The sequence below is a fragment of the Salmo salar genome, chromosome ssa19 (genome assembly GCF_905237065.1).
Source record: "Salmo salar chromosome ssa19, Ssal_v3.1, whole genome shotgun sequence".
Taxonomy (NCBI): domain Eukaryota; kingdom Metazoa; phylum Chordata; class Actinopteri; order Salmoniformes; family Salmonidae; genus Salmo; species Salmo salar.
Genome location: NC_059460.1, coordinates 54553858 through 54572799, shown reverse-complemented (window position 1 = coordinate 54572799; position 18942 = coordinate 54553858). Strand labels below are relative to the sequence as shown.

The 18942-nt window shown below is 42.5% G+C and overlaps 3 protein-coding genes across 3 annotated transcripts; 2 read left to right on the top strand and 1 right to left on the bottom strand.

Moving 5' to 3' along the window:
• Window positions 1–147: 147 nt before the first annotated feature.
• On the bottom strand, window positions 148–4826 carry pnpo (pyridoxamine 5'-phosphate oxidase). Its single transcript, XM_014159131.2, has 7 exons — window positions 3584–4826; window positions 2783–2907; window positions 2589–2688; window positions 2191–2244; window positions 1502–1630; window positions 1315–1385; window positions 148–1148 (listed from the first exon to the last, which is right to left on the bottom strand). Exons 1-7 carry the CDS (start codon window positions 3665–3667, stop codon window positions 983–985), a joined length of 729 nt encoding a protein of 242 aa, XP_014014606.1. The 5' UTR covers window positions 3668–4826; the 3' UTR covers window positions 148–982.
• Window positions 4827–5027: 201 nt separating this feature from the next.
• On the top strand, window positions 5028–7422 carry mrpl10 (mitochondrial ribosomal protein L10). The gene is made up of 5 exons (XM_014159129.2): window positions 5028–5313; window positions 5978–6147; window positions 6372–6536; window positions 6625–6769; window positions 6900–7422. The coding sequence occupies exons 1-5, from the start codon at window positions 5274–5276 to the stop codon at window positions 7151–7153; spliced, it is 774 nt and encodes a 257-aa protein (XP_014014604.1). The 5' UTR covers window positions 5028–5273; the 3' UTR covers window positions 7154–7422.
• A 630-nt stretch (window positions 7423–8052) lies between these two features.
• LOC106579318 (oxysterol-binding protein-related protein 7) lies at window positions 8053–18935 on the top strand. Its single transcript, XM_014159133.2, has 20 exons — window positions 8053–8354; window positions 10702–10942; window positions 11198–11338; window positions 11458–11511; window positions 11605–11718; window positions 11911–12072; window positions 12176–12329; window positions 12977–13098; window positions 13404–13502; window positions 14708–14879; window positions 14975–15066; window positions 15221–15380; window positions 15465–15748; window positions 16028–16165; window positions 16259–16322; window positions 16497–16575; window positions 16653–16948; window positions 17147–17273; window positions 17480–17602; window positions 17788–18935. The coding sequence occupies exons 2-20, from the start codon at window positions 10802–10804 to the stop codon at window positions 17894–17896; spliced, it is 2631 nt and encodes an 876-aa protein (XP_014014608.1). The 5' UTR covers window positions 8053–8354; window positions 10702–10801; the 3' UTR covers window positions 17897–18935.
• Window positions 18936–18942: the final 7 nt, after the last annotated feature.

Below are 18942 nucleotides of genomic sequence, written 5' to 3'. Positions count from 1 at the left end.
CTTTTGGCCAGAAAAAGCACAGAGTACTCACTCACATATGAAAACATTTTCAGATCCATTCAGTCGATCACAATTCAGATGTGCCATTTAAACTGTTGCGAATACAGAGGTCTTCACACACCAAGAAAATCAAGTGAACAACCAAGCTCATTCTCAGACATGACTGACTTTATTCACCGAATTACCTTGGCACAACTGAACTTGCGTCAAATCTTCTAATATTATTTTACCTATATTAAAAAAGGCACTTTGAGCCACAGACATGACAATCAATCCATAACAAATTCAACACAGGGACTACAGCCTAATAAGCGATCTGTATTACATGACAGAGAAACTGCAGTGGATTTGGGCCGTTAGAAGATATTAATTGCTGCTAGACAGAACATGTCATCCAATACAGTGGAACTCAAGTACAAATGTTAAAAAACAGAGACAGTACTGGAGATTGCGCATTTTACAAGTACAGAGTTTCCAGGGGTTGTTGAGGTCACGGAAATGCATTTTCATTGGATAACCGGTTAACTGTCAATAATTATCTAACATTGACTACTGTTCTAGACAGACTTTGCACGTCAAGCGTCAGGGAATGTAAAGTGTGCCATACAGCATATTGAGGTTCGTAAAACCTTGCGTCACAGGTTACGTGCTAGACTGTATAGTCGCATCACGTTGATCATTTCCCATTGTTGCCCTGGAGACAACAGGCAATCAGGCCTCCTAACCAGCCAGAAAAATCGCTCCTTGATTTGGTACTAAACAAGAACGATTGGAGAAAACAAGCCAGAATTTGCTTTTTTTAAAGACACACATATAGCACATATATTCAACATCAATAGGTCTTCCATTCAACATGAGAGGCTCCTACTGCATTGAGATGACGGTGGTCATTTAGTTGACGATGATGACATCATGAGTGAGCTGTACGCTAGGCCCAATCTCCAGCCTTGCCTTTAGTCCATTTCCCCTAATGTAACCGACCTCAAGGGGATAGCCTCTGGTAGACCCAGCCCGCATCAGCATTATGTTCATACTCTTCTAGAACACCCTCTCCATTTTTCAGCCGTGTGAAGACGATGCGGTCATGTAGCCTGTTGGTCTGACCCTGCCAGAACTCTATCAAGTAAGGCTTGACGATATAGCCTCCCCTGTTGGAAGATAGAGGGACAATGTGCAAAAACAAGAACAGGTTTACGTGATGGATCATCTCTCGTGGATAGCATCTGACCAAATTTCTCAGATTTTAATTCTGGGTTAACTGAGATTACATGATAGACAATTTACTGCACAGGTTTGGCGATTTAATACACTAACCAGTAGTCGGGCATGGGGACATCTGTGTCCTTGTACTTTTCCTCCAGCTCTGCATTTTTCTGCCTCAGGTACTGCAGAGTGAAATAAAACCGGCAGATTTCACATATTTTCATTAATTCCCTCATTTTGGCAATAAGTCCAATGGTGGATCTCTATAATACAGTGGTGTAGCATTGGTGGTCCTCACATTTCTGTCAGGGACTGCAGTGCTTTGTCTGCTCACAACGGCCCCGATCTGGCTACTCTTGGGCCGGGAGTGGAAGTAGTCACAGGAGCTCTGGTAGGGGATTCTCTCCACGTTGCCCTCGATACGGACCTGCACACACACACATTCTCAAGTGAGTGCCAACTAATTGTACAGCAAATTCAGTGTCATCCTGCATTAGTTAAAGGGAAATTCCACAACTTTTCAACCTCATATTTGTCATCTCCAGCACCAGCCGAGTGTCTATATGAGAAAAAGGCACATTTCTATGATCTGTGGTTAAAAAGACAAGAAATATAGGATTAACCTGCAATGAGTTTCTAGCCAAAGGGAGGGTATTTTCTTTCTCTCCACGTCACCACACATCTCATAGTGTTTGAAAATCATTGTTTTTAAAAATGTTTTACCTTTTGATGATGTCATCAGCTAAAACTTTTTACATTTTTTATTTTTATTACCAAACATAGAAATGCACCAGTCTTCACATATGTAGACACTGGTATTGTGCTGGAGATAATGAAATGAGGTTGAAAAGTCATGGAATTTCCCTTTAATTCATTCAAAATCCAAATCACAACATATTCATCATACCAAATCAAAGATATTTGAAGATATTGAAACAATGGGTTAACAAGTACGCTACATTTTAAGAGGTCAAATGAAGCACATACCTGCCTGTTGATGGGCTCCCAGTAAAAACACAGACTTGCATAAGGGTTGCTCTCCTACAGGAAGGGATATGAAAATATCAGATGTAAAATCAGAAAACAGAAGTAGTACGACATAATCTAGTGGTGCAGGTGCAAAGGACATCACGCTACTTAGCAAGTATCACTTCCTCCTGAATCGGCTCACACTGAGGCTCGAACCCAGGACCTCTGCCTTGCTAGTATGCATGACCTCAATAAGCGTTTTACCAGTCGGCGTCACGTGAAAAGCTAGCTAATCACTGGCGCAAGTGGGGACACTTCAGGCTGAGGAGTACGTTTCGCACATCCCCATGTGCTACACATGCACTTGAGAGGAAAGGGAGGAAGATGCCTGCCTAGTGACAGTAGTAGGTACTAACCAGCTCTCCACCTTTCCGGCTCTCGTAGTTGGTAAAGAACCGGAAGCCTTCTTTACTGTAGCCTTTTAACAAGACCATTCGAGCAGATGGACGTCCAGCTCTTTATGAAGAAAGACAGATTGATAGAAAATGTGTTACAATTTAGCTTAAGAAGCAAGCATTTTGCTTGAGGGACTACTTATGGGGGTATTCACCTGGTGGATGTGGCGATGCACATTGCATTGGGCTCTCCAATTTCAGGACACTTTGTGGCTTGATCAAACCAATCTCCAAACTGCTTGATGGGGTCCAGAGAAACAAGATGATTCTCTTCAAAGCACTAAAACAAGTTAAGATAGAGGCTTTTAAAATCAAAATGCACATTACATTGAAGTCATAAGCATTTAAGGAATTCAATGTTGGCCCATGTTTATTATGACATCTTCAATGACGTTCTGATCACTCCAATTGCTGGGGTGTAGGCTATGCAGTGAGGTGAAACGTCAAAACGTAGTAGATAAATATGTTATGACTAGAGGTGCCATAAATCTCTGTTCTATATGACTACACTATCCATCTGTTCTACAACACGCTCTGTAATGTTGCAACCGCCTGATTGGGCCCATGATATATAATAGGGGCCCTTATGTTCCCTTTGCCAGTAAAGCTGTTGGGGGAGAGAAGCCCCTTCATTACATCACAAGACGCTGGACGTAAGCGAAGTCAGCTTTGTGAGCAGATTTAACATATGACTAAAGTACATTGAATTTACATTTTATACTTGATGCAATGCAATGAAAATGCTGGGGTCGTCAACGTAATTTACACTCCAAAACAGGTCATTAATACACAATTAAAACAATGCAAGCACACTGGCTAGACATTTTTGTGCCTCTGGAATATGCAAGTATTTGCACCTGCCATTGACATCTTTATAGCCATTCACCCAAATTAGAAAGGTGAGGTAGCTTGTGTCATAGCAAAGAAGCTAAGGACTCAAACACGTCAATTCTCACCTCTTCGTCTCCTTTGTATTTTTTTCGCATGTCACTGAGATCCATGGCTGTAGAATCACTGGTCGTTTTCGTGCAAAATGACATAAAATAAGGCTCGACAGCAAGCTGATTAAGAAACCTGGGGATGTATTTACCTACTTCACTGATATTCTTCAACGTATTGCAACCGAGTATTTCTCTCGTGCTTTACAACAAACACGCAAAGCCTGACATTGACGTAATCACGCTCGCTGTCTTACGTAAAATATTACGCAAACATTCGCTCCAAGATGTTTTAATATATTGTCAAGATAGTCGGGTGACCGCTCTAACAATGGAAATACATGTCCTCAAATATGTCAGGTGGGAGAAGGCTAGATCAGGTGGGACCATTCTAGCCAATGAGAAAACAGATACGCGTGTGAACAACAGGGCTGCGTTCAATTGAATGGAAATGGCGCTGTACTGAACGTCCAGTTGACGTTGTTGTTTTGGAACGCTGTCATCATGGCCACTCCCCTTTAATTACGTCCTCATTGCTTCAAACCACACCCACCAAACAGGAGCAAACCATACAGAATGACAGAGGCCTCTAGTGGCCAAAATAACGTTTTAGCATGCGCAGCGCCATTGAAGACTTCCTACATTTTAAAGTAGTCATCTGGGGTTGTAGCCACTATGGGTTGTAGCCACAACGGCCCTGCACAAACTGTCACAGACGTTATAATGGCAGAGAATATGTCTAAATGGAGCAAACGTACCCCAAAGTATGTTCAAAAAAGTTGAGGAAATGTGTCGTTCAGTACAAACCATTCCGCAAAGTAGCAAACATTCAAGCGAACTGAATGCACCCCAAGCACAACTCCGATATAAAGTAGTTTTTTTCAAAGTTGACGACATGCCACGTGCGTCCACTTATACCACTGCATTCTTAACAACATAGCCATTACGAAACGTCTATTCGATCAAATAAGCTTTATGTAGCAAATCAATATTTTGTTGACCAAATTCGACACGCTCATTGAAAAATTCCTTACTTCGTGGTTTTATTTTCGTGGCGGAGTCAACCCTGTTGCTTCGCCACTTTCTCCACAAATGAAAATCAATCGGAATATTTTACAATGTCTTAGCATTTATCCGTACTTTCACAGATAGTACAATTACGACTTCAAAGGCATACATGTTCACCTTAATGCAAAATGTAAGATGATTTAAACAACTGCCGCATTCAAAACAACTGGGATCCGAAATCTCCGACTTCAGTCCGTTAATAACAACTGGGAACCTGGGGGAAAAAAACGATATCCGAATGGGAAAAATGTACCCAGAATTTCAAGTCTGAAACTTGGGCATCTGCCTCTACAGCTCCGACATGAAGATCACTGACTTCATGTTTTTTACGAGTTCACTGTTATCTTGTGGTTCTTTTAATTGTTTTTGATCGCGGCATTGAAAGTGTCAAACTACCGACACTACTTTCCGCGTTCAAAACAACTGGGAACTCGGAAATCTCCAACTTCAGTGCGTTCAAATCAACTGGGACGACGTCTGACTGGGAACTCGGGGCATTTCTAGAGCTCCGACCTGAAAATCAAGACGTCATGATTTGACCTCGTATATTTTATGAGTTCCCAGTTGTTTTGAACGTAGGAACTGTAATCGGTGTCTGACGTATGATGCACGCCCCCCATTCCAACGCTTCCTGACAAAGATGGCGGCGACCTTGTGTGGCAGGCTTTTACCAAAACAGGGTAACGTACCTCGTTTTTATAAAAACGTTATAAGTACAGCTACATGTCAAGTCATGTTGGAGCACGAGCCCATGTTCTCGGTTGTAGTACACAGCGCACAGCTAACTTCGAATATGACAAAAATGAGGCAAACTCAGTCACTTCCTAGAGCGCTAGGCGTCATTAGTTAGCTACATTGTAAGTAGCTACATTGCTACATTAGAATAAGCTAGTTACATTGTAGCAATTGCATGGCTACATTGTAACAAGCAGAACATTGCAACAACAACAGCCATTCACGATACACCAGGACTCAAACCTTGTAACTTCATGCTTTTGCTCTTGGGTGAAAGGTTATAACAGAGAGCTTGATGTACAGAATGATCTGTACACTATAAGTGCAAATCCGTTGCATAGCCCTGCTGCAATACATCCTTTCTTTGATGTCAAACCTGAGCTAAGACCATCATTGTGCAAGGATAGTCACATTGACAGAAAGACGGGTTGTAAAACACTGGTTGTATTGAATCACTTACACATTATACTGTATTATTGGAATGTATGCACACACAAGTTAACTGCATTGCATGGAATAAAAGAGTTATCAGGTTTTAATGTCTGCATAGAAACATTTATTTTCAGTCCTTCTTTATAAACCCATTGTTAATGTAACGTGTGTCTACAGGATGGCTTCCCCTGACACAGAGTGTCCGGCATGGCTCTAAGGCAGTCACGCGTCACAGGAAGCCCATGCACATCCTCAAACAGAAGCTGATGGCTATCACTGAATACATTCCACCCAAACCTGCAGCTCCCCCCGGGGCTCTGACCCCCCGCGTCAAACCAGTTCAGGAGGTCAGTGAAGTCCAGTGCATGTGTTTATAACTCAAAAACAAGCACAAGCAACCCGTCAATGTTAGTGTGTGTACTGGAGCTGTTTTTTCAGAAACACGCATGTACATTTGTTTAGTGCTGAAAGGAGAGCTCCTCCACCCACCCAGCCAGTTAGGAATAGTAGTGATGTGAGCTGGCTTGGTATCGAGATGATGGCTAATTTATGAATACCGCTTTATTCACAGGAAAGTGGCCTGGTGTTGCTCTTGAAGAAGGATTTGCAGACCATGTTCCAGGACTGTAAGATGATCGCTGTGATCCAAAACAACGCCACCAATTCAGAGGACATGCTGCTTCTCAAGCACAGGCTCCATAAGCATGGCATCAAAATCAAGTTTATCCCCAACCAGGTCATATTGTAACTATGACGCAAATTGTATCGCCTATTGCATCTTGAAAGATGTTAATATGATGTTTTTTGATCTTGTTTAACCATAGGTGATGAGGTCCTACCTGGCAGACAGCCCTTACATTAACATGGGGCCTCTATTCATTGGCCAGACAGTTCTATTTGTTAGTAAAGAGCCAAAGGTGAAGGAAATGCTTTTGAGTTTGAGGACCAGCCCCCAGATGGTATTATTGGGTAAGTAAATACTTTTTCAATGCAATCTGGTGGTCCCACTCTCAGTATAGCAAAATGTTATTCCCTGACTTCAGTAAAGCTACTATCATACAAGCAATTGTGTACTCCCTTACTTCTCCCACTGTTTCAGGGGCCTGTATAGAGAAGATATTGCTGAGTCGGCAGGGGGTGTTGAACTATGCCAAGCTGCCGTCAGTGACCGTGGTCCAGGGAGAGCTAGTGAGTGGCCTGACCATGCTGACCTCGCAGACAGCCTCCATGTTGCAGCACCACCCCGCCCACCTCTCATTGATACTCCAGCAGTACCTCAAACAGCAGGCTCCCGCAGGCAGTACCAACGGGACCCCAGGGGAGAGCCCCCCCAAGGCAGAGGAGACTGCTTAGGTCTAGAAGATTCATGTCCGTGGGGGAGGGGAAGGATGTCGGCAGCACTATAGCTACTGGGAGGTCATGTCTGCAGATTTAAGGTCTGCCTCTGTGACCTGGAGGTCATACAATGTACAGTACAACATGAACCGCTACAACACCTCTAGAGAGCAACTCTTGGAGAAAACATGTTTTTGTTCCTTTTGTTCATAATTTTGATTACTACTCATGTTCTGTTCTAAGGCCTCTTTGACCATATAAAAAATAAATGATATCAATGTTTAAAATATTGTATTAGCCAATGGCAAGTGTTTTGTTATTGATTTGAAGTGATTGGTCCAAAAAACTCAAAGTAAATGAACCAACCTTCTTGGTTGAGGTAGTCCTCTGCGTTGATCCTTTTTGAATATATGAATATGTGGGTAGACATTTGTAAAAGTCAGTGCCAATAGTCATGCGTGCTCCAATAGTTATGAGAATCATAAGAGCCAAAAATAAACAAGTGGTCTTGGAGATCCTGATAAATGCTAATCTGGGGATTACCACATGTTAATCTGGGTCAGTTAGTCTATTACAGCTGCTATTCTGAGTTTGTGGGAGGGAAACTACCATATTCATCTCCATTCAATATCAGTATGTCACAGGGCAAGCCCTACAATATTATTATTATTACTACTAACCCACAGGGTTGTGTATGAATCAAATGTGTGTGCCATTTATTTGTTTGATTTAACTAGATCTTCTCATGATGTCAAAACATTGGATCATGTGTATTCTATGTGGCAGAAGAACATTGACGAGACTTTATTTAAATGCATTGTAAACATGCAGTTATCCAATGGCGATATAGCGACAGACAGGCCTAGGTGCACCATCAGTTGTCGGGCCTACAAGTCTAGCAACAAACATCCCATGAGCACATGTAATTCCTTAGGCTAATGCGGATAATGCCCTGGCCACATTGCGCAGTGGCACAGCTATCCGTGGATTTGGGTGCTGCGTTTTACTCATTACGCGGGCACAGCGAAGCAGACATTGGCAGTTTCTACAATACTTTTTTGACGGCGTGTCTTGTTTTTCCGCACGTGTGTTGAGAAAGACGTGGTTCCGCAATCTGTTAAAGCTGTGTGATTTGTCAAACAAATGGGAAATCACGAGGTTTGTTCGACATTTAAAAAAAAATATTACCGCGATGAGAGTGGTCACACATGAACTTCAGGTAAGTTCGCAGAGTGAATATTTGCGTTTGATGACTGTGTAGTTGATGAGATGACTTTTCAGGAACGGGGAATTTCCAAGGATATGGATGCAATTTCAACATGTCCACTTCAACCATATAACCAAAACAAACTCCATTATTTATTGGGTTTACCTTTTTCAAAATGTTGCTAATGGACAAATAATGCAATATCAGATCATTGTAGATTAGGCTATTATAGAATACATGTTTGTTTTTGACACTTTCTTAAGCACATAATTCATTGGACTAGGCCCCTATGTGTAATGTTTTTTTTTTTTTTTTTTATGAAATAGATGCTAGTTGAAGGTAATTCTCAAATTAACATGTGTCATGCTCAAATGGTTTGTTTAGTTCAGGACATGAGTCAATTTGTGTGGCACAGTCATTTCATAATGGGCTTTCGATAAGAGCCTCCTTGCCCCAATTTAACCATTGTGATGGGGCCCAAGGTTATGCCTTTTTGCATTGTGCTTTCTTGAGAGTAACGAGCAGTTTGTTGTATGTAACCACATAGCAAGTTTACTCACCTGCAGTTTTATGACTAACAACCTGTCTGTGGTTTACTTGTGTATGCGTCAGTCACCTCATATTCTTGTTGTGCTGGAAAATCATATTGTATGGTGAGCCCTGTAATATGCACAGACTTGTCATATTTCTTCAGTAGCATTATACTTATCAGTTGGAGGCAGGGTTGCCAAACCTCCTACTTTTAGGAACAACCTCCTCTGTGCACTGCCCACAGAATCTCACCAGGGAAACTTCAGAGAATTTGGAGCAATGTTGAGTAGAAAGATGACACCATTTCCCATTTGATGCAATGACTGCAGTCTGGCCTCTTTTTGGCAGACATAAATCCTTCATTGATTCAGTTGTCAGTAGTGCTTACCCTTAAATGTAATATAAGATTACATTTGGTCACACTAGCAATGTTGCCCAGAATAACCTGCCTTGACTGCCACAGCAAAAGTAGAGGACTAAGGCCTAAACATCAACATAACCTACCATTCAACATATCCACCTAGCGTTCATAATTCAATGGATTGATTGCCCACTTCAACATGCCAAGCAGGCCCATATACAGAGCATGATGTGGAGGGTTTGCACTGTAATTGGCGACTCTAGATAATTCTGGATTTTTCTGCGTTGAGTAAGCAAGCTTGATGCTTGGTTAGCAGCAAATCCTATTATCCTGTTTCTGCCACACGCTTCCCTGACGGAGGTCAGAGAGGCTTCCCTCTCTACCTCTGTCCTCAACCATCACCCCTTATTTAATACCAAGCCAAGCCTGCATGGATGCACATGGATACATTCATGAACTCAAAACACTTGTCTTGGATCCCAGGGGTGCAACTTTCACATTCTGAAATGTCATTTTTCTCCTCCCCAGTTGTATCATTGGAATGCCAATACAAAATGAGCCAACGGTGTGCTTTAGGAACATGCTGACACCTCTGGGCGGGTAGACTGTTTGGAGTGTTTTCCTAAAGGATTAAAAAATAAATAAAATAAAATGTCTCCTCCACTTCTAAAACCGAAGTTGCGCCCCTGTTGGAAGCTATATTGTATTCAAGTCATACACATTGTCTATTGTGTTTTCAATGGCTGCAGATGTAACTTTTGCATAGGCCTAGCACTCCCATACCCAGGCCTCAAACCTTTTTTGTTGTCACCGCCAGAGCTTCAGTGTTCTCTGCCTTGTGATCTCATTACTGCATGTTCAGGAGAGGTCTTGCTAAAAAAGGTTAAGCCAATTAGAAGGGAGGATAGTAATCTTCTCCTCAGATTCCCAGCCTGTTGGAGTGAGAACAAACCTATCTATCACCCTACAGGTAATGGCCTCTGATGTCATGTTTCTTCCTTTACATTGAAATGGAAAAATAGGTCAATTACACTGGATGGAAAATCTGACATTGATATTAAATGGCTCAGTATCACAAATACCTGTTGGGGAAGGGTGAGAGGGATCTTGGGTTCTTTCACAAGCCCCCGTGCAAACCTTTGCCAAGAGCTAGATGTGCTTTTAGTCTTTTTTAAATAACACCTGCCCAGAACTTATGAATACAGGCCTCATATCTTCATACAATGACCTCAGACGAGATTTGTCAACCAAAGGTTGTCCAGAGTCTCTTCAGACCCTTATTCACATAATTGCAGCTAACAATTGACATGTTTAATAATTTAGAATATGCAACTTATTCAAAGGAAGCTACAAAACTTTGCACCGCCTCATTCAACAGCAGTTTATACAAGTTGACAGGAGGAAACATGTTTGCAAGGAATAGCCATCTATATTCGTATTCTTTCATGTGTTTACTTTCTTTTTCAGTCCCATACTTCTGAGATGACTGGGAGTTTGTAGTGGAACAGTCTTATTGAAAAATCTACCAATAACACAAGGGAGGGAAGTCTGACGTTATCATTTCAAAATGGATTCATTTCAAAATCCTTACGGGTCCACGCTCAACCGCAGCCAATCGCTGATGAGTGGCCTGGAGAAGACCCCTCCCACGTTGAACAAACCCACCCACTCTCGGAGCAGTAGCACCGCCTCCTCCCGTCACTCTCGGGTGAGTACGGTATGTCTCTTCCACCAAGAGAGAGTCACAATGACAAAGAATCAACATCAACACATTCAGTTAACAATAAGCACAACCAAAAATTATGTTCTGTACATAGGTAAGGAGTTTTAAACCCATTCTGCACCTGTTTTAAATATCAAATATCCAAACAAAACATCAAACTGCGTGTTAACATCCCACAAATAACAACAATGTCTCCCGATGGATGCTGATGTGTTTGTTATGGTGTTGGTTCACCCTCAGAACATTAAAGACTGGGAGGTGATGGATGACCTTCAGGTGGAAATGATGTCAGGTGACAACTCCCAGGACCTGACCATCCCAGGCATCTGTGAAGGATACCTCCTCAAGAGGAGAAAATGGCCCCTGAAAGGCTGGCACAAGGTCAGCAAACTGCCCATTTATCCAATCCACCAGTGTGTTTGGTCACTATTTTGGAAATTAGTTCACATGAGTTTAATTAGAAATTAGTTTAATTCATGTGTTTTTGATCCTACTTTCAGAGGTACTTTGTGTTGGAAACGGGGATCTTACGATATTCCAAAACCCAACAAGATGTAAGTGTACATTCACTATATTATGTATTTTAGTTAAATGATAAACTCAGCATTAATAATATAATGGAAAGCATTATGCTTTTTATTTTAAAGATCACAAGGGGAAAGCTTCATGGTTCATTAGATGTTGGCCTTGCAGTCATGTCTATCAACAAGAAATCCAATCGTATCGATTTGGATGCAGGAGATATTCTATATCATATGAAGGTATGCCCAGTCCCGTTCACTTACTTTAGCTTGTTGGCCAAATTCACTACATAAATTATAATTCAATAACTTAGTAAACAAAGTTCAGTGTTGTCCAAGGTTGAATTGGATTATGTTTTTGGGATTAGTTTTAGAGGCCTGTAGTAATACAAATTAACTTGGCGCCACTCTTCCTGTTCTTTCCTCTCCTAGGCCAATAGTCATGACTTGTTCTACATCTGGGTGGCCAAGCTGAGTGCCCATCGCATGTTCAAGAAGAACGAGGCTGCTCAAGTGCACAATGGCTTCTTCCAGGCCTTGTCCCAGGGCACCAGTGTGCCTGGACTAGCACAGAGGAACGGCATGCAGGACGTGGTGAGTCCTCTCACTCTGTAGAGGTCCAGTCTCTGTTAGTGGTTTATAGTCTTGTATTGACTCGTCAGTGTCTGTCTGTCTCCCTCTCTCGTCTGTATACCAGTCTTCCTACCAACACTACCATAACACTACAGACTCTTACGCGGGCGAGATAGCTGCACCAGCACCGTCCGAGTTTCCCTCGGTCAACCCGGGGGTGAATGGGAAGGTGTCAGCCTGGTTACAACAGACTCATGACCCAGACAGCTGTGCTCAAGGTACTGCACTCGTATACAAAGTAAACCCAAAATGCGTTAGGGCTGCCAAACTTCTCATTTTTTGTTGCACTCACGTAAATAGTCTAGTTTCTAATTGTCATGAATGGTGCTTCATGGACAACCATGGTTATCTCAAGGCCATCAGACTGTTAAACAGCCATCACTAACATTGAGTGGCTGCTGCCAACATACTGACTAAAATCTCTAGCCACTTTAATAATAAAAAATTGGATGTAATAAATGTGTCACTTTAAACAATGCCACTTTATATAATGTTTACATTCCCTACATTACTCAACTCATATGTATATACTGTACTCTATACCATCTACTGCATCTTGCCTATGCCGTTCGGCCATCGCTCATCCATATATTTATATGTACATATTCTTATTCATTCCTTTACACTTGCGTATATAATGTAGTTGTTGTGAAATTGTTAGAATACTTGTTAGATATTACTGCACGGTCGGAACTAGAAGCACAAGCATTTCGCTACACTCACCATAACATCTGCTAACCATGTATATGTGACCAATAAAATTGGATTTGATGAGATCTACGAATGTTTCGCTCTAAGTCTTAACTCCCCAGTAGAACTGTTCTGGGATCTGCCCTAACAGTCTCTTTTTTTTCTTTTTCTTCAGAGCTGAACCGTTGTCAGTTGGAACTGTCGGAGCTGAACCGGCTGGTCCGGAGGCTGCAGTTACTGGAGGGGGGCCAGCAGGCCTTCACCGATGGCGAGCTGCAGCGCATCATCAGCATGCAGGTGAGATGAAGCAACACTACCGTCCAGCTCCAAACCAACCCTTCCTAGTATAGGTTTAGCAATGTGGTAATGGTTCCACCCCAGCCGTCGCATAGGCTAGGATCAAATATCAGCGCTTATCCAGGTTTCAGGTCTACACATTTTCCTAGGGGTAAGGGGTGACTTTTCCTAGGGGCTAAGTGAACTAGGAATACCAGTGAGTTGCAGGACAAGGGTGTGAGACATGCTTGAATTAAGTAATGTAATGAGATAAATGGCTCGTGTCTGTTTTAAGTTGAGTGTGTTTTTTTTTAAATTCCACCAAGAATCTCTCTCTTGAGAAACCCAAGAAGTCCAGGTCTTGCAAGATATGGGGTCACTCGCGCACAATGTCAAGGGTAGAGGCCCTTGGAATGGTGAGACAGGTTTGTAACATTTTCTTTTTTTACCTGTGGTTCTTAGTCTAAATCACCTACACATTTAATCTAACATTTTTAGTTTTGACTCATGGATATTTGTTCCAGTGCATTTCCCCGTTGATTTGGCACTAATGTTCACATTTTTTAATACTAAAATTCCAAAAGTTGATTGTGTACCACTAACCAACCTGTAAAGAGTATAATGTGTTGGTTTTGAGTATTAGCTAACCCAATCATCTGATAACTTTTAGACTTCCCTTATAATCCAAAACCTTTTCGTGGGATTACTAAATCGGTGAGTCAACACCAGGAAACAAGGCAGACTGCCAAAGCAAGGAACACCTAGCTAGTCCTAATTGATCTCTTCCATGTTGTCTAGACAGTCACACAGACAAAGGGGTAAACATTTTTTTACAATGAAAAGTAAGGTCAAATCAGATTTAGATTCAGAGACTGAGCAAGCCAACCTTTTACAATTACAGACTGCTATCAGATTGAATGGAAGTTGGAGCTGTGATATATATGTTTGAGAAATAAGACTTTGGTTAATTCCTTGTAGGACATACATGCTCCTACAGTAGAATTGAACACTAGCGGGCCTCCAGAGTGGCGCAGTTGTCTAAGGGGTTCAAATCCCAAGCTGTGTCATTACTGGCTGTGACTGGGAGTCCCATAGGGGGGCGCACAATTGGCCCAGCGCTGTCCGGGTGGGGAGGGTTTGGTCGGGGGGGCTTTACTTGGCTCATCACGTTCTAGCAACTCCTTGTGTTAGGCCGGGCCCCTGCAGGCTGTCTTCGGTTGCCAGTTGAACGGTGTTTCCTCTGATACGTTGGTGCTTCCGGGTTAAGCGAGCGGGTTAAGAAGTGCGGCTTGGCGGGTTATATTTTGGAGGACACACGACTCAATCTTCAGCTCTCCTGAGCCCGTTAGAGAGTTGCAGCGACGAGACAAGATCGTAATAACAAAATTGGGGAGAAAAAGGGGTTCATTTTTCATGAAATAAAAAATTAAACAATAGCTTTTAATCTTCCATAGTATCTATATTGCATGGCTTGTACACAGTTCTTATTTATTTTCCTTCTACATACAAACATATTTGACATCTCACTAATGTGGGGAATCAGTGACTGGCAAATCATTCTCAGACAAATAGAAAATGGTTGTTCAGTTTGTTCTACTTGTTCATTCTCCATCGTTCCTCCATTTTGTAGCTGTCCTCTAGTCACCTAAACAGCTCGTCCCAACTGGGTACGTCTGTCCCCTCCCTTCAAGACTATGTCCCCGCCGTCCCTGACTATGTCTACTCCCAGCTGTCCCCTCCCACCAACGCCTCCCCAGAAGGCATGAAGATCCAGCAGGACATCTGTAGCGTGTCCCAAAGAGGTCAGAGTCAAAACACACATGGACTCACACATGTTGTGTGCGTTCATTACTACTAATGCTAAATGTGAATTTCTTTATTTTCCTGTCCCCGACAGTACACGCGTCCCTCAAGTCTGTGCATGATGCCTTGGCCCAGGAGCGTCAGAGACTGCAGGACACCTACCACCAATCAACCACACTGGCTGAGGTGAGGGTATATGCCTTCATGGAGACAGGCTTGGTTTACGAAATGTGTGTATTTATTTGTGTGCGAGTGCCTATGGGTGCTTTTCCTTACCGACTCTGTCTTCTTGGCTGTCTTTCTCATGGTTTTTATTGTTCGTCACTCTTCCTCTCTTTAGACTGTATCTGGGAACGAGTCCCGTCGCACGCCATCGGTGACAGACTCTGCAGCTGAGTATTTTGATGCGAGTGACGGTGTCCTGAATGGGAGCTTCTCTGAGTCTGAGTCTGGTCTGAGTGAAGGGACAACCAGCAACTCTGAACCTGAGGAAGGACATGGTGAACACACATACACACGCTCTGTAACCAGTTAGCAATTAGCTGTTTTTTCAATTTATTGAAACCGATCTCTCTCCTCCACAGCTTCAGCCACTCGTGAGTACCGTGCCAGCATCTCTAAGACTCCCAACTGTGTCGTGCCCAAAAACACGGGCCGCCGTACCACCCTGGCCGCCCACTGCCCGGACAACGCCCAAGTGGGCCTGATGCAGATCCTCTATAACAACATAGGCAAGGACCTGTCCCGTGTCTCCATGCCTGCTGCTCTCAACGAGCCCATCAACCTGATGCAAAGACTGTGTGAGGAGCTGGAGTACTCCGAGCTGCTGGACACCGCCAACAACACACAAGACCCCTACCAGAGGATGGTGAGGATTCTTAAATGTCTTTTCAAATTTTGTAACTCAAAGGATGTAAGACTTTAAGAGCCACCTTTAAAGACACTGAATGGAAAAGTGCTCAAGTTAGCAGCATCTGGACACATCACTAAACTATGATAAAAAGTTTCCGTTGTGTCAAAGGTATATTCTAGAATACAGTATGCACAGAGCCTCATGGTTTAAATGAAACCACGTAACGACAGCTATACTAGTGATTCGCAGTATGTTAGATTAGAAGACTGAAGGTGTTTCTCTCGTCTTGTGCAGGTCTACATAGGTGCCTTTGCCATCTCTGGCTATGCTACAGCTCACTACCGCAACCGCTACAAGCCCTTCAACCCACTCCTGGGGGAGACCTATGAATGTTTGAGAGAGGACAAGGGCTTCCGCTACATCAGTGAGCAGGTAGGAGGACTGAATCTTCTCTAACATTCCTCAGCACACCAGGTCAGACTAGTTCTGTTGTATTCAGACTAAACCATTCTTGTCTTTCATCAGGTCTGCCACCACCCCCCCATCTCTGCATGTCACGCGGACTCCGATTCCTTCTCCTTCTGGCAGGGTGAGCTTTACTGACTATAATAGAGCAAAACCTTGATTCTAGTTGGCTAGTGTTAGCAAGTGTCTTGACATTTTGTTTTGAATCATTTCTAAACATTTTCAAACTATACTATCTGAAACTTTGATCATAAATGTTTTTCTCATGAAGCACAACATATTTGTGTCACCTAAACAGACCAGCGGTGGAAGAATAAGTTCTGGGGAAAGTCACTGGAGATCATGCCAACAGGGATGGTGAATGTCACTCTCCCAAGGTGAGAGTCTGCTGCTGGTGGCCATTTGTTTACTATCTGCTCCCTCAAACTGTTACAAATGAACATCACTCTTTTAGGTTTGGGGACCACTATGAGTGGAACAAAGTGGTGACCTGCATCCATAATGTCCTGAGCCAGCAGCGCTACCTGGAGCACTATGGGGAGGTCATCATCCGTAACCTCAACAGCAACGCGTGCACCTGTAAGATCACCTTCGTTAAGTCCCGCTATTGGGGGTCGGACACCAACAAGAATGAAGTGCAGGGCACCGTGCTCGACCAGACTGGGAGTGTTATCCACCGGTTTGGGGGGCTGTGGCATGAGGGCATCTTCTGTGACACCTTGCCCACTCCACAGTGTATCTGGAAGCCAAGTGAGTATCCCACCCACCCAAGGAAAACAGTCTGTGAAAAGTTCAAAACTGAGAATTCTTGTATCAAAAGCCTCCAAACCATATTTTTTTTTTTTTTTTTTTTTTACTGGTTAGCGATATGCTATCTAAAGACAATGTGGTTTGAGGCTGTGGTTACATTAGCTGTAGCTGACCTCTGTGGTCTATTTCACTGTACAGATTCCCAGCCCAAGGACTACTACCTGTATTACGGCTTCTCCAGCTTCACACTGGAGCTGAACGAGCTCACCCCAGGCCTGAAGCCTCTTCTGCCACCCACAGACTCACGCCTTCGTCCTGACCAGAGGTGAGTGGTGCCGCCATGGGTCGGGCTTGATTAGGAAATGGAAAACCACCATTTTACAAATATATTTTTTTTATATTAACAGGGCCATGACGTTTTCCTGTTTTAGGTGACACGACCAGGAAAAAGTCGGGGCCTTTCTCGTAGATATGATGGATTCGATGAATTGGTGTGTTTTTTGATGATTTTTGTTATTTTATTTTCCTCAGGATGCTGGAGGACGGGAGGGTGGATGACTGTGACAAGTTTAAAGAAGAAGTGGAAGCCATGCAGAGGGAGCGGAGGAAACAACTGGCTAAGAAAGGACAGGAGCACACGCCACGCTTCTTTAAGTAAGTCCCTTTACTTTGTCTTCAGTGGTACTCTTGTGTCATCTTATATCTAGGATAATACCCCCAAATCTTTTTTGTAGTCTAAAATGTACCAAACTTCAATTGTGATATACATTAAGATCACATAGGACCACTGGTTTAATACTAGGTATGCTTTCTGTATTTGAATCGTTTTCCATCTTTAGGAAAGCCATGGATTCCTCTGGGAGGGATGTGTGGCTCTCCAATGGAACCTATTGGAAAGTCAGAGAGAACCCAGGCTTTGCTAACACAAACAACCTGGAACTATGGTGAATAAACAGACTGGGGCCATTTGGTGGAATTGGTGAAGGCATCGATGAACTGTCCTGAGACCCCACCTTCTATCATTGCCATCTGATTTGCACTCCCTCCCTGGCTGCTTCATGGGAAACCTCTGGGGGAAGTTTGGAAACTACTTGGATCCACTGAAACGTCAAGTTGAAAATAGTTCCCAGAATGTGTAGCGTCACCTGCTCCGCTACCTGGGAAGGATAAAGAGACTTTTCTCTCATACTCGTATTTAGTCCATTGCAATGTATTTATGGTCATTCCCCATTTGTGTACATTTATGTTATCCTGTCAAGATGTATTTTCTGTCTAGAGGGCTGGAAGTGTGAGGTTCATTTGCTCAGGTCAAGACATTTACTGTGGACTAATCTTCAGATATTGTAAAGGTAGAAAAATGTGAATTTACTACTCTCTGGGCTGACTCCTAACTCAATCTTTTTGCGTCATCACTCAATTTTCACACGTCTCTCTAAGTCATCTATGCATGATTTGTGGATCCTAAATTAGGATTAAGCCCATTATGAATTATTGTTGAATCATATTTATTTCAGTGGCATTAGTGTGTTCAAACATTCCTTTCTCCTACCTGAGTGTTTTAGTAAGTCAAACAATTTGACATGGGAATGTAACCTATAACAGTCTCTGTCATTTAGGGTGCACATAAGTTACATTATAAAAAGTAAGTGTTGTGTTTTTTATTTGATTTTTAGTGAACAATAATGCTATTACTTGTGATTACTAAGATATTGCTCTTGAAAGGGGTTACCAAGGCAACTGATTGCATAATGAGTCTGCATTAATAAAGTATATTTTATGATTGAGTATAATTAAATTATTGTCAAGCTAGACTTAATATCAACATGTCTAATGTACAATGGGTATGTGGGTATTATTCTGTTTATAATCTTGAGGTTGTCTTTTTTTATTTAATTTTTTTACATTGGTTTGAGATTCAATTTAAACAGTTGTGATTATGAAATGTTAATTCATGAATAAAAGACAAGTAAGCCACCATTTTAATAAATTAATCA